General features: G+C 33.1%; 1 protein-coding gene across 1 annotated transcript in view; it reads right to left on the bottom strand.

Annotated features, from left to right (window-relative positions):
- LOC137408103 (uncharacterized) overlaps positions 1–16,437 on the bottom strand; it is a 47,995-nt gene extending 31,558 nt beyond the window's left edge. Inside the window, exons 1-7 of the mRNA XM_068094498.1 lie at positions 16,378–16,437; positions 11,495–11,660; positions 10,225–10,331; positions 8,669–8,843; positions 7,787–8,059; positions 2,679–2,951; positions 1,034–1,306 (exon numbers count right to left, since the gene is read on the bottom strand). Of these exons, the coding sequence (XP_067950599.1) occupies positions 1,034–1,306; positions 2,679–2,951; positions 7,787–8,059; positions 8,669–8,843; positions 10,225–10,331; positions 11,495–11,660; positions 16,378–16,437 (1,327 nt within the window). The remainder of the gene's footprint in view (positions 1–1,033; positions 1,307–2,678; positions 2,952–7,786; positions 8,060–8,668; positions 8,844–10,224; positions 10,332–11,494; positions 11,661–16,377) is intronic.
- Between the last annotated feature and the right edge of the window lie 232 nt (positions 16,438–16,669).

Raw genomic sequence — 16,669 nt, 5'->3', positions numbered from 1 at the left:
AATGTATTTTCTTTTGAGCATTATAATCGCAGTCAGGTTTTGATGATTTTAATCTACTAAAGCTTTGTGTAAGTTTTTCTTGGTTACTCCATTGAGGCATTGCATCAGTGCCATTGAAGTTAGCTTCAGCTGAGAGATGCTGGACTGGAAAGGGCTCTGTACTCATTTTAAAAATATTAACATTGATAATAATTAACGACTCAGTCAAGACTTGAAAGAGCTTTGAAAGTTCTCTCAAAAGAAGCATTTCAAGTTTTGCAAACAATATGCCTGACACTAATTAATTTTCAGAACCACTAAGGTTGGACCAATTGTAGGATAAGTATTTCCCTCAAAACCGTTGCAAAGATTTGAATAAAATTCTTGAAAAATGTTAAAGATTCAAGGTACTCCCAAAACTGGTAACATGTTAAAGTAGTTTGTAACGCTCAGAGTGAGGCATATACAATACTCAACCAAATCATCGACTCTCAGCAATAAACCTTTGGTAGACATGGGCTGCGAGGTCAGAAATTTTAAACATTTGCAGTGATGAAAATATCAGAATTCTTAAACGCATAGCAAAACTAATATGGCCAACTTATCTATGTACAAATAATACTAGTTACTGCACTTTGTGTGATTTCTGCATTCATGCTATTCATGATAAATGTAGCAAAACATACTGCCAGATAAACCTAGAGACATTAACTAGAGTACATAGAAGCACGAGACTTGGTCTTACATCAGCCTCCACCAATGGTGGTTGACCTTCAAACGATCTAGTTTTTAGAACACCCTATGACAATTGCAGCACACACTGATATTATCTAGACAGCTTTCACATATACTGTAATTTCTACAGTACACTACACATAACATAAAGTACACACGGTACCATGGTCTCAGTTTTTTACATAAAAATAGATCATAATAGCATATTTAATAATATATTCTATTCTGTCGCATAAAAAAAGAGAACTAATGTGAAATGAAGTAGATGACGATAAAAAAGAAGCATGAATAATGATTACTATATGATAAGAATACATACTCATTGTGAGAGGAGGAGATGTCTGACTGGGACTAGATTTAACACCATTGCTAGATACAACCGTAGTAAATGTATATGTCTCTCCAGGTGTTAGCCCAGTTATATCCACAGTAGATGTTGGTTTATCAACTGTTTGGTTTGTACAAGATGGCCGACAGGAAACTGTGACATCATCCCACTCAGTATTAGTTGGAATGTTCCAAGACACAGTAGCAATGGTAGAGCTGTCAGTTAAAGCTCTCACAGCAGTTGGTACACCAGTTGGGTTAGGAACTGAACAGCATAAGTTAAGCATGAAACACATGAATTTTAGCTATAATAAAGTGTGGGTAAGATGGAAACATTCAGATTAGTGAAAATACAAGTTACAGAGCGGCAGCATGGATGGCAGGAGATTGTAAAATTAAGGTGTTATGTATTTGAAAAACCTTTAAAGAGTTAACAGTTAAGCAACTTTACATACATTGGTAGTCTAACAACAAATATCATGATGTCTGCTATAAAAGCTCAATACTTTTATATAAATGTTTAATTTGTAGTTCCTTAAAGAAAACTTACCCGGTTTACATGTATGTAGATAACATATTAGCTATTGTTGTTAGATGTCTAGTTTATCTTGCTATTGAATAGTATATATAGTTAAATAGACATATGCAAAGGTAATAGTGCAACAAATATTTTGTACAATAATTAAATTAGTAACTGGCATACAGGCTTTCATCATTGATTTTTTTTATAATCATAACAACTTTGTAATAAATTTCATACACATAATATAAGAATTCAGATAACAGTCATTTTAATCAACTGTCAGTATTATCAACCCAGAACAATAAAGACACAATATATCATAAGACAATGAAGCTGTGTGTAGAATATGGTACAAGAAAAAGTAACTCTTTAAAATGATATGGTCATCTCAATATATATGTAAACTCAATAGATACTGTGGCTGTAGTTTATAAATACACATGTGTATGTTTTACAAATAGCTATAGTACATACAAACACACTAATATTATGTTTAAAAAATACCTTAAGTACTTAATGAAATAAACATCAATATTATGTTTAGCAGATAGCTATAGCATAAAAACATGTGTATTTATTGTTTGATGTTTTTACTGTATTTAGATGAAGAGATCTAGAAAGTTTTTAACATGACAAACAAGGTAAAGGCAAAATTTTAATGAAGCTCCCCAAAGGACTACATATAACAGCGAATCTTAAATAAAAGAATGAAGATAATAGTCAACTTTTAAGGTAGTGCCACTCTTACAGAATATTGAATTTTCACCAAAAACTAAAATTTTACTGTTTTTGCTTTATGAAAAATATTTTGCTCTAGATTTCTCAAAATAATTAGACTGACTGTTAACCTATGATGAAATGTTAAGAAAGTTTGTGGTGTGCTTAACTTTAGTTTTAACTTTGTACTTATCATACTTCAGTAAGGAATAGTTTTAGAGTACAAAAGGTCTAGAAACTTCTTTATATAGTAATAGATACTAATGATGTACATCTATCTGAAAAACTTTGCATGTCAAAACAACATTTTAGATCGTTTTATACTACAACATACAAAGGCAAGAAGGAAGGTTCACAAATTGTTTAGTTTGAATGGTTAAATGAACATAGAGCCTACTCATTGTGAGAGAAGCAGATGTCTGACTAGGACTAGATTTAACTCCATTGCTAGATACAACAGTAGTAAAGGTGTATGTTTCTCCAGATGTTAGCCCAGTTATATCCACAGTAGATGTTGGTTTATGAACTGTTTGGTTTGTACAATATGGCTGACAGGAAACTGTGACATCATCCCACTCAGTGTTATTTGGATTGCTCCAAGACACAGTAGCAATGGTAGAGCTGTCAGTAGAAGCTCTCACAGCAGTTGGTACACCAGTTGGGTTGGGAACTGAACAGCATAAGTTAAGAGTGAAACACACAAATCTTAGCTACATGTATAATAAATTAGTAAGATTAGAAACTAGACAATGCAAACTAAGTAAAAAGAAACAAAGCGTAGCAAACCTCAAGTTAAATAAAGACACAGAAGGAGTGAAATTACAATCTGAAAGTTTGATGAGCTTGTGTGAAGGGATAGTCATGACATGGAGAAAAATATTGACACTTTAAAAAAGAGTAACGTAGAAGAAATATATATTAGAGTCTGATCTCGATGTTATCTGTTAGTTTACATATTAAAATATTTATTATATGGTTAAATGCTAACTATGAGCTGTAATGAAACGTTTAGACTTCAAGAGTTCATGCGTCTATCATTTCACATGTATAAAGATCTTGTAATTGACATAATCTGGCAATATATCAATCCTATCGAAAGAAATGAGTTAAAACTACTCTGCAGTAGTTTTTATTGTAGTTTAAACTGTTACAGGAGTTGTTTGCCCATTACAAATATTTTTCCCATAATACAAGTTCCTGTGCAGTATTTTTAACAAGTGCTTTTTCTGGGATTAATAACTTTTATAACTGTAGTAGTTTAATAGTAATTTGATGCTCAACACGGTTTTGATACTATGATTCATGCAAAAACTGCTTACTTTTATGTTAGTATATGAACAGCTAGTTTTAGGCTAAAAGTTAGGTTTTAAAGCCAATGTGGCTATAGGTTTATCATTAATAGCAAATTGCAGCAGGTAAAAGTTTTGTTCTGATAAAAATGGAGTTTCTAATATTAAATATTAGATATAAATATTATTTATATTAATATTAAAAATTCTAATATTGAGTAACTCGACAGGGCAAAAAAAGAGTCGAGATCAGAAGACATTGAGGAAGGTAATGACCAAACAGCACATGTTCGTTTCAACAAAAGTAACAACCTGACTGCAACAACAATGACCATTACATGATGCAAATAGTTTTGTTTCAAAAATGTTCATTTTTGTTTTTGCATATACTATAAGTGTTCATCGTTTATGTCACTTTTTTAACATAAATTTGTAGCATTTGGTAAATTGTTAATATATAGCTTCTAGGTTTGCAAATTCATAGCATTTTTATAACACCTTTACAGTCATCTAAACTCGGCTTACAACAGGTCGATGCTAACAACTCATCTTTTATTGCACATATAAACTAGTTTTGGCTGCAAACTGTAGCAAACATATCAACGAGCGCAATGAGCTTTTCTACAAAATGGGGTAATATAGTTATAAAATCAAACTTTGCTTTCAAAATCAAACTGAACTAAAGAATTGAAAGTTCCAAAAAATTAAAAATTTGAACACAGGATATAACACCATCATATAGGCTAATTTCAAGCATTAGATATTAACTGGTATAAGTATTTCTCAGCTTCCAATGCATATTTGTTTAGAGATTTTTTACACCTTGGAGGTAATTGAGCAGATTTATTGCATCCAAACGAGTTAATGTCAAAGGAGAGTTCAAAAAATAGATGAAGTTAGCTTTGCCCGTGAAAATGTTGAATTTATTTTTTTAAGATTTTGACGAGCTACCTGAAAAATACAACACAAACTTTTATTTAAAAGGCAACTTTATTTGACTGCTACTATAGGAGAAAAGTTTAAAAATGAAGTATCATGCATTTCAAATAAGGGTGTTAAGGTATTTTCATTTCTATACCAACTGTGTTTAAAACAAAGAATTAATGATTTTAAACTGGTAGCCAGTAGATTAATAATAAGCTTATTTTAGTAAGAGACATATTGAGACTAGAGGAAGTTGTACCATATAATAATTACCAGTAGTTAGACCTTCTACATGTAGTACTAGGAGTGAAAGGTTTATCAGAAATCTTACCTAAAGTGGTAGGACCATAGTCTGAGTTACTAGATGTTGCGTCTTTACTCATAGCAACAGCACGAAATTTATATGTTTGCCCAGCTCTGAGGCCAGCAATAACTGCTCTGGTAATACCATTTTCATCACTGGACCACTTCGAGCATGATGCAGTGCCAATACAGGATATTGTAATGTTGTCTCTGACTCCTTGACCATTGTTCCATTTTAACTTTATAGCTGTAGTGTTTTTATCTTCAAAGCTAAAGTCTTGTATACTTGCTGGAACTAAAACCGCAGAGAAGCAGCTCAGAAATAAACCTGGGATTGTTAGACTTATATCTAACAATGACTTTAAGAGCAGCCATAATAGTTCTTGTTGTGCAAAAGTTAATTCTCAGACTTGAAGGTTAATTTACACAAAATTTTAGTAAATTTTATCACAAATTATCAATATTTTTCTATCATTTGCGATTGATGTTTACATTTTAGATGATCTGGCTGCCAGGATGTCTCAAGATTAAATTCAACAAAACTTGATTGTCGTTAAAATGTTTGGAGGAAATTTTTTTTTAAATTATGTTACTAGTTGTTATCACTGCTATAGCTGATATTAGCTATAGTTGATATTCTAGAATTGATATTTTAGGTAGGCTTAATATAATTATGACTTTAAGAGCTGCCATAATAGTTCTTGTTGTGCAAAAGTTAATTCTCAGATTTGAAGGTGAACTAACACAAAATCTTAGTAAAATCAAAAATTATCAATGTTTTTAGCATTTGCAATAGTTTTTGATGTTCAAGATGATCTGGCTGCCAGGATGTTTCAAGATTAAAATTAACAAAACTTGATTGCCATTAAAATGCTTGTAGGAACATTTGTGTTATATGGTGTTACTAGTTATATTCGTGGCTATAACTGATATTGGCTATAGCTGATATTCTGTCCAGTCTCTTGACAACAATTATAGATATCAGTCACACTTTTTGGAGATCCAAGCATTTTAACCCTAATACAGTTTGGTCGATTCTTGAAACATTTAGGCAGTCAGATCACCAAAAACATCGACAGCAATTATAATGTTTGAAAATTATCGATACTTGTTGATAAAATGTGATAAGATTTAGTGCAAGTTCATCTTTAAACAGTCAGCTTCCTCGTGTCCTGAGTAAAAGTTCTCTTTTTGTAAGTTGAAATACATTTGACTACAAAGAGTTACAAGTTACACTCAGCTCTGATTGCAAAACTCAGAACAAACTTGTTGTCAATTATTGCAAATCTCAAAAGTTATGTTGTGCTACACGAATGCAGAAATATTATTATTTCATTATTTTTTATTTCATTATTTTTTATTTCATTATTTTATTATTGTTATTTCAAAGTTGTTTCGCAACTTGGAACTTGTGTCAGGTTTGGTTGAATGAAAACAATAAAGATGAAATATATAAAATTTTAATTGCTTATCTAAATTGCTCGCAAACTTTAGATAAAAATGATAAATAAAGTTTCTTATTTCTTGTGATTTTCAGCATGGCAAACTTGAATAAAACAACATATGACGCATTGTTTAATGAGTTTTCATAACTTTCATGACCCTGCACCTGTAATATTTGCTAGACATTCTAAAAGTACTAACCCTGAAGCACACCGGAGGCCAGCAAATTGTTAGTGCTACTCTCAGCCTTGCAATGAGTGTTGAAGACCAACAACAAACTGAAGATCAAAAACTAGAGAGACCCTATTTATCCGGTAACGGTGCATCTTAGGTCACTGAATTGCGCATACAACGCATGCGCAACGCACATACAAGGCACTAGCCATGCACATACATTATGGAGACAACGCCGACACAAGTAATTAACAACAAATTACACTATTTATATTCATAGTCTGTTAATAAAACAGGTCTAAAACATTACAACTCCTTTGTTTATGGCAACCCTGAGCTTTTTAGTACGTTTTTTGTTGTTGTGATGCTAGTGTATGAGCGTTGTATCCGCAATGTTTGTGCGTAGCTAGTGCCTTGTATGTGCGTTGCTAGTGCCTTTTATGCGCACTGCGCATGCGTTTTATACGCAAATTACCAACCTAAGATGCACCGTTACCGTTTACCCTTCTTATTTATATGTATGATGTTTTAATGATTTTATAATATAAATTGTTTACTTGGCAGTGTATACATTTAATAATAGTATCTATACAAATATTTTTGGAGTAACTCAACATACTGATGGTTTTAATGTGCATCTGAACAGATGAACATTCACCACTAGCACCAGCTACAGCGTATGTAGATTCACAGCTAAACTCACTCAATGTTACTACACTCTGCTTCAGTAAAGCGGGTAAGCTACTAAGATTATATCAAACAAACAGGTCAGAATAGCACACAGTAAACTTGCTAACAGGAAATAGACAAGTCCCAAGTTGTCACAACTGAGGTGAGATCTCTAAATCAGCTGCTGACCCAGGTGCTGCTTACCAGTAGTGACAGTGACAACTTCTAGTTTAGAATTTACCATTCTACTCTGAGTGACTAACTGAAAACTGTAGGTTTGGCCTGGCACTAAAAACTTCATCTCTGTTTTCCACACGCCATACGAAATTCTAACAGCATTGCAAGAGGCTCCATTTATGCAGGTTATATGAATTATATCCCACTTTCCTCCTCCACAAGGAGCTGCCCATTCAAGTTTTACTTTCTCTCCTGTTTTTCCATGTACTCTTATGTTTGAAACTGAATTAGGTTCTATAAAAAGAAATTTGGAACAAGTTGGTGTTAACACAGCAACTGGTAAGCTGTGTATCTACAGCTACAGAGAACCTGGTAAGCTGGCATATAGCATTATTATCTACTAAAATTACAATACTTAGTTCTATCATTAGGGCATCTAACCTAGAGCTGTAATGAGCTGCGGTGAAAAAAAGATGAGTTAGAGAAATCATATGTAGATCAACTTATACTAGTATAATAAACATACTCATTGTGAGAGGAGCGAATGTCTGACTGGAACTAGATTTAACACCATTGCTAGATACAACAGTAGTAAAGGTATATGTCTCCCCAGGTATTAGCCCAGTTATATTCACAGTAGATGTTGGTTTATGAACTGTTTGGGAGGTACCAGATGGCTGACAGGAAACTGTGACGTCATCCCACTCAGTGTTAGTTGGATTGCTCCAAGACACAGTAGCAATGGTAGAGCTGTCAGTAGAAGTTCTCACAGCAGTTGGTACACCAGTTGGATTAGGAACTAAACAGGGTAAGTTAAAACCAGTGTAAGCACGAAGCACTCATATTTAGCAAAGTATAGGTAAGATAGAAACATTGAAATTAGTGAAAATGTAAGTTACAAAGCAAAAATGTAGGTGACAAGAGAGTCTTGAAATTAAAATTTCACCTACTTGAAGATCTCATGAAGTATTAACAAAAAAAGATACATACATTGATATAGTCTAATAAAAAATAACATGATGTTTGCCATGCGATTCAACACTTTTATATGAAGATGCATTTTGTAACTCTTTAAAGAAACCTTACACCATTTAAGTATATAATATATTAACTACTGTTGTTAGATGTACAGTTCATCTCCTTATTGAATAACATATAAACTTAAATGGACATATGTAAAGGTAATAGCACAACAAATATTTTATGCAAAAATCAAACCGGTAACTGGCAAACAGAGTTTCATCATCGGTTTTTATGCAATCATAAAAATTTTGTAATAGATATCAGGCTTGACTGTCAATATAACTTTTACACAACTATAGCTTAGGTTAAGAAGAGTGATAGCATAGCTCATTAAACCTAATACTGAGTACAGACTATATAACATTAAGGAATTACTCCCCCGTACTTGTGGTAATATTTGTAGCTGGGCCTGGAACACCTGTGCCACCAGTTGCATCATTGTAGGCTATCACTTTTATACTATAAGTTTCTCCAGCTATCAGGCCGGTAATTATAGCTGTTGTGACATTTATCCTGTTTGTCAAGGAGTCATTCAGAGTGTTTCCAACTCTATGCAGCAGCTGTAACAGCAATTATTTATTAAAAATCACAACAAAATATCAGTCTTTATTGGGTATGTTTCATAGAAGTATGATGTTTCTTAGAGGTATGATGTTTCACAGAAGTATGATGCTTTATAGAAGTATGATGTTTCTTACAAGTATGATGTTTCATAGAAGTATGATGTTTCATAGAAGTATGATGTTTTATAGAAGTATATTGTTTCATAGAAGTATAATGTTTCATAGAAGTATAATGTTCCATAAAAGTATGATGTTTCATAGAAGTATGGTGTTTCATAGAAGTATGATGTTGAGAACAACTCTAGATTGTAAGCAGTACATGGAGCTGAGAAGTTGTTAAACTGTGGCTAACTTATCAACGTCAAGACTTACACCTTACTAATAGTAAACCTATCTTACTAATTAACATATCAAGAATAATTAAACAAGAGAACTCTTTTTGTGTCAGAGAAACTAACATGAGCTCTGGGCAAACAAAATATTAAAATACAACAGACTAATACAAGATGTCCGACTGCATCAGTAAGTATAATAAATCACACTTAAACTAACACTTTTAATAGATCTATTGATTACTAATAGTTAAATTTTTAATACCTCGATAAAAACTGAGTTTTATAACTATATTATAATGAAAACTATAGAAACTGGTCAGTTTGCTAAACCAATGGAGTTTTTTCTACTGCAGAGAATATGTATTTACTGCATTCATGTGCAGCTGTTTCTGAAATACATAAGAATTTTTTGTCACAATTCAAATGTGCCAAAAAATCATCGAGTGGCAATTTGTATGACTCTACTATCCTATTAGATACCTTAATTTTATGATACTGACTGGTATTTCTATTAAAACTTCCGTGATAAAAAACATTAAACAGTTTATTCATTTATTTAGTAAAAATTATATTAAAGAGGTTTCAAGTCATGGGAAATACTGACTCTTTATTTAAATACCTTAGATATATGTAGAGCATCAGCTCATAGGAGCCTGAAAAGAGGGAGATTAACCCCGTTGGAAATATCAAAAGAATCTGTTGTTCAATGACCCTGTACCTTAATGACTTTGTAATTAAATGGCCTTGTAATTCAATAATATGTCTTGACATCTTTAACCCTATTATGATGTCAACCATGAGAGATTAAATGCAGACCACCATATTTGGTCTTAAAGGGTTCAAGGACTATCCAACTTCTAACGCGAAGGTGAATGGAGGGACAATAAAAAGTTTTTTTTATAATTGTTTTGTTTATTGAGTTTCTCATCAAATGCTGTCAGTAGAAAGATGTTGTAGAAGCAAGTTTATGCTACAACATAGAATTTCAATCAAACAGGTCGCTGACCTACTAGACAGTAAACTCTATGTCTAACATAACCTACCATGTAAAAGCTCGCATTTCCTGTCCAGCTGACATTAAGTGAATCAGTAGTTCTGGAAAGGAGTTCTGGTGCAGAGGGTGGACTTGGTGCAGAGGGTGGACTTGGTGCTGTAAAAGACCATAATTAGCTTCATCAGCTAAGAAAAGACAGAAAGATGGTCAACAATAGAGCACTTCAGGTTAAATAAAAGTATCCAAGATTGATTATCTTCATACATTTTATTTTGTTTACTACTACATTTCAGGTTGCACTTTCATATAGGTCTAATGTAAGACAAGAGATATGGAAGACGCTAATGTAATGCCAGGTTTAGTGATCGACCCAATGGACTAGATATGTATTATATTCATAGGTCTTACGATTGGCTCATAACTTATATACTGTCATATGATTTATACATTACATATCACCTTATGAATGGTTTGTTATATTTATACCATCTTATGGTTAGTGTTTTATATGTATACCATCTTATGGTTGGTATATTATATGTGTACCATCTTATGATTAGTATGTTATATGTGTACCATCTTATGATTAGTATGTTATATGTATACCATCTTATGATTAGTATGTTATATGTATACCATCTTATGATCGGCAGACATTTTCGATATATCTTGGCATATCATTTAGGTAAAGAACTAATGCTAACCAATTTAATGACTATGGGTTAGAACTCTTTTCCTTCAAAAAAACTTTTACAAATTTGATCAAAGAAAGATTTTTTCTCCTTTCTCAGGTGAAATTTGTTTTGTGCTCATAATTTTATTGAGTCGAATTAGAATACATTTTGGATCCAGTTTTTAGTGTGTGTTTATGGGACAAGATTCTATTTTACTCATTAATCAGGTAGACGGACAGTTAGTCATATCCAGAATTTGTCATGGTGTCTTCGTGTTTTTGGTGATCTGTTTCTCTAAAGTTAACTAGTGTTCTGCTAAAGTAGCTATGAAAGCCGTCAGTTTAATATCTTTTGCTGAATCCATTAAACTCGATCAAAAACAGTGAAAACCTGCAAGTCAAGCGAGTTTTGTTACTCACAAATATTATATAAAATATTTCATGCTTGCAAAAAGATGGCAACAGCCATCGCGCAGGATGCACAAAAAATACCATACAAGCTATTCCATTTGAAACATTTTTCACACATTAGTTGTTTCTATTTTGTGTTGAAGAGATCAAGCGACATGCTGACTGTGTTACATATATGGTTTCCAGTGTGCTGTTAAATGATAGTTTAAAAAGAATGGCTAAAAATGCGACTAACCTGCTGGGGTAGTTGTTGGGGCTGCTGTAGTCAAAGTTGTTAAGGACTTTGTAGTTGTTGGGAATAGTATGACTGTGGTTGGAGCAGTGGTGTCATCGATTGTGACTGTAGAAGCTACATGAACAGGTGTGCCAAGAAAGACTGACACCAATAAAACAAGTGCACCCTGCAATAAATGCATACACATTGTAATGTTAGATATTAAACTAACATTACTGGTGTCAGCCTTTCTTAGCAGCTGCAGTCAAGAAAGACTGACACCAGTAAAACTAATTCACCCTGCAATAACATTGTAATGCAAAAATAAAAACTTAATAAAAATAATAATAATGAAAACATATACATTGTAATGCCAGATATTAAATTAACACTGTTTTAATGATATAGAATTAAAAATAAACACATATGCATTGTAATGATAGATATTATATTAACATAATAATAATGCATATGCAATTTTAAAACTTAATGGATAAGTTTTCAACTAAAATTATTTGATAGGAAAAAGACTGGCCAGCTACATAATTAGCTTCATTAGATTCGGTATCATCATCTGAGCATTGTAGCAATGTGACAAGGTAAAATTGTGAAAATGTTACAATATGACAAAAGGCAGTTTGTAAGTTTACTGCAATAAAGTAAATGATTGTCAACTGGGTGTTTTGTCACACTAAAGTTTTCAACACATGATTATGGCAACACCAGTACCTATTACAGCTGATCTGAAACACTGACATGTTTAACAAATAATTAGAACAGCATTGGTTCTTAGTTAAGCTGATGTGTCACACTAACATTAACAACATATGATTACAAGAACATCAGCTGTCAGTTAAGCCAATTTGTCAAATTGATGTTTTTTCAAAATGTGACTGCAATGACATCATTACTCAGTTCAGCTGTTGTGTCAAAGCAATAGGTTCAACATATAACTAGCGCTATGTTCAACATATAGTTACCAAAATATCAGTTATTGTTATATCAGATATAATATCATACATTTTCAACATACAATTACAACGACATCATTACGCGGTTCAGCTAATCTGTCATGCTTATTTGTTTAACATGCATATACCGAATTCTCAGTTCCAAATTAAAACTCTGGTTTTCGCATGTATGTCATGAAAAGGAATGTTGTAGTTAACTTATAAAGAGTGTTTGTAGAAGGTTTTGCTGTCACCATGATTAAATATACAATTTTGGCTGCAACTACCACAGTTACAAATTACAAAGCAGAATCAAGATCTATTCAACTAATCAACTCACATTATTTCAACTACATGTACATGTGTGTCACCAAGACTTCTTTTTGTAAAGGATCCAAAATCAGGTCTGCTACACTGTACTGGTTTTTTGACTCAGTTTTTAATGTTGCACACAAACACAGTTTGTTTTAATTCGTAAAAAGACCATTATAAATAAATATACAGTAAATATTTTTCAACATTTAATAATTAAATCACTCTACAAATTTTACTTCAGAAGACAGTCGTCAAAATACCTTAGAAAGCAGAAAGGTTACTCCTCAAAGCCAATCTAGCTTATGATTTAACATAATTATGGACGAGCTTGGATTTGCAAAATCCTTCAGTTAGGGGCATGATTTGGCAAAAATAATTGAATATAGCTAAACATAAAGGAAAGAATCGCGTCATTGCATATGCAGGAAACAATAGTGCTTAAAACTCACACAACAGAATATGAAAAAAATCATACTTATAAAATGTTTGGGCTGATCCTACCAGATGTTTGATGGGTTGTGAAATAAAAATCTAGCAATTTAAACACGAATTTGATTCAAATCAATGTAAATGTAATGCATCAATTATTTTATACAAATTTTACGTCATAGATTAGATTTTGATATGACCTGTTGCATTGCCTCATTACATATAAAAGCGTCAAGTATTTCACATTTCATTATTAATAACTATTGACTATGATTTAGCTGACGAATACATCAGCTGATATATATATATATATATATATCTATATATATATATATATATATATATATATATATATATGGTTTATATGGTTTTAGATATATATATATCTATATATCCTTTGATATATATATCTCAAACTTCGCGTGTCTGTGTTTCCGTGTGCTCATGTCTAGCTATAGCTATTAAAACGGAGATTTTGTATTGCAGATGATTTGATCTCAAACCCTCCCATTCTCCAGTCCAATTCCTTACGAATTAAGCTAATTAAGGATTAATGAAGTAATATGCATCGTTATATGGGTGCACATACCCTACTGCTCTCTGTTACCATGCACAGTGTTGAAGAGCGGTAGCATAGTTTTATGCATTTTCGATATAAAGATGAAGTAGTTAGCACTTATACTTACTCAAATGAGCCATTAGCAATGTGCCAGGCTAATAGCAAGTGGCAGGCAACTACATTACTTCTCATTGTTTATAAGCTGATTATAATACTCAGGCAATGTCGAGCAATTTGCTAGTAATAATATATATAATCATTATTGACGTCAATACAAAAAAGCACATACCAATCATAGACCTAGCTTGTCCCCACTACTAAATCAATAAGTGTTGTATTCAAACTTCAATTATTAGCTAGATTGTTTGCTTGCATCGATAGCAGTTAGAACCTTATTATGTTTTTGGTATCGTTAAGTTAAGGTTTCCTTTAACACTAATAATAGAAGCCAATATTTTATATCTCAACTTAAATTTATTACATACAAAAGGAAAAACCTGACACAACTTTTTAATTTGTGGGATATACTGCCGCTACAGTATTATTGGTTTGCATTGACAACTTCTCTCCTTTTCTCACCAATTTCACTAGTTTGATAGAACACGATTGTGGTAATTTTACAATAAGTTGATGGAGAGCGCACATCTTTGACGTTCTTTACAAGGATTTGCCTATTTTATCTAACAAGCAAAGTCTATTATGCAAAATTAAACTAATAACAAAAGTTTTATGTCTACAAGAAAGAAAAACAACAAAATATTTCACTTAAAAAACGGTACCAACGGCTTATCACCTATCTGTATCCAGTGGTCAAGTTTAAGATGAAAACAAACTTTGGACATTACACCAACTCAAGACATTCAGATTGGTAGACCAACACTGTAACGCTTATATCGTTCAATCATCGTTAAGTATTTATGACCAATTGAACAGCTCTGTTTTGTCAACACATCTGACAATTTATTACAATAAACTTGAATTTCATACATGTTGTATATATAATAGATATGTCAGTAACATTGTACCCACACCGTTTTTTATTTTTGAAACCAAGATGGAAATATTGTCCAGCTCAGCACTTGATGTTGAGCAGATTTTTTACATTGTACAAAGAAAAAATTCACAAAAGCTATTTACGCTTTCTAAAATTTGTGTTGCAGAAGGTATACGCTGTAGAAGCGTGTACTGTATCTATGTCGTTTTTTAGCTATGCAGCGCTATTTACAAAACCTGTGAGGAATATTGCAAGCAAATTGAACACTTATTAAGACATTGGTCTGCTAGTGTTACGTCTTGTATGAATTGTCAATTTGAGTATGACTGATGCTTAGAATGTGAGTGTATATATTTTTTCCGTTGACCGTAAAACTGCAAAGCAAATGTCCATAATGAGTGCAGCTATACAGTATGTACATAAAACACAAACAAACTGCAAGTACGAACCAACCAAAGAAAAATTATTTACATCTAGTCATCTGTACATACAGACGAGCAGAATTCTGGATACAAACAGTGTAGTATGAGTGAGGACGAGTGTTTATTTGCTGAAGTTTTCCTTTGTCTTGTCTACAACAGGTAAGGTGTGTAAGGTGTGCTTTTATATGGCATGGCAAAGATTAATCTTTTAACTTGTGTTATAAACTATGAGGTGCCTGACGGATATCAAGATACTAATGCACAGCAACCTTCTGCAGCGGATTACGGAAAGCCTGCACATAGCAAAATAATAACCCCTGATTACCTCCATTACACCCTCTCCAAAAATCCTTTAGTTTTCTAGGTATTTGGAGTTGTATGTAGAAGTATTAGCTTGTGAACTGGTCTCTACAGTTTATTTTTGGGCGTTTGCAAAGTCATGTGCCTCACATAGCCATCACTGTTTGTTTGCGCTTCAGTTACTCTTCAGTTGCATGTAAGTAGTGCATCTTCCATAGCATCTCTCATCCACCACATCTCCCGTCTTGAGGTTCCACTTTTGCTTTCTCTGTAAAATCTGAAAATACTCTAACTTCCAACTAGACTAGAATTGCTCAGTCCAGTACTGCACGTGTCTCTATCACTTGTGGATGTAGAGGTCTGTGAGGTAAAAGAGCCTAGTGGTGGTAAGAGGCTTTTAATTTTCATTGTCAAGAAGTTGTGAGGCGTTAGTTTCTGACTTACTGTAGTGAGTAGGACTAAATATAGTAATTGCATACTGTGTATTCTTGTAGCAATAACTGAATATAAAGATGTTTGACATGCTTTTAAAAGCAACTCCTTTTACATGGCCAACTTGCCAGTCATCACTCTCATAGCATCAGTCTGATTGCCTGCTTTGTCGGTCACTTGTCTTGTGCTATCTGACAAGGACCAAAAAGTAGATGAAGCGGTCCTTTCTAGGCGGCTAGCTCTTTTTGTGGATGCATTACTTTAGTTGGCTCATAGAGCCTGTGTCATGGCTTTAGCTATGTCTACATCAGTAGAATCTTAATGACTCCATAATAAACAGACTGTATTGAAAATTGTTGGCAGCTCAGTTAAGGCTTTCTGTGTGCTCGATGAGAATGCTGTCATGTCAACTGTTCTAGGTACATCTTGAATTATGATATGGTTGTCAGGTCCACGAATGACCACTTCATGGGTTGCTAATTGTTGATGGGTTTTATGGTTACAGCATTGAGCCTGATATTACTTGTCGGGTCATTTGTTGAAGCAACTAAGTCAGCTGTCATGCTGACGCACTGTTTCGACAGTTCTAAACTGTGCTTCTTAGTACCTTCAGTTGCTTCGGTCAGCTTCAGTTGCTTCAAAAGTAGAATTACGTGTATTCACTTCAACCACATGATCAATATCAGTCATTGTTAGCAAACTCATGCCAGGTTTGGAAATAATTCTGTCAACACCTCTTGTAGTTTCTAATAAATGGTCAGGTCTGATAATGTATGCGACCCCAATATAACTAGG

This window comes from Watersipora subatra, chromosome 11 (genome assembly GCF_963576615.1).
Source record: "Watersipora subatra chromosome 11, tzWatSuba1.1, whole genome shotgun sequence".
In the NCBI taxonomy this organism is placed as follows: Eukaryota; Metazoa; Bryozoa; class Gymnolaemata; order Cheilostomatida; family Watersiporidae; genus Watersipora; species Watersipora subatra.
The sequence above is the reverse complement of the archived record's forward strand: the minus strand, read 5'-3'. Positions and strand labels throughout refer to the sequence as shown.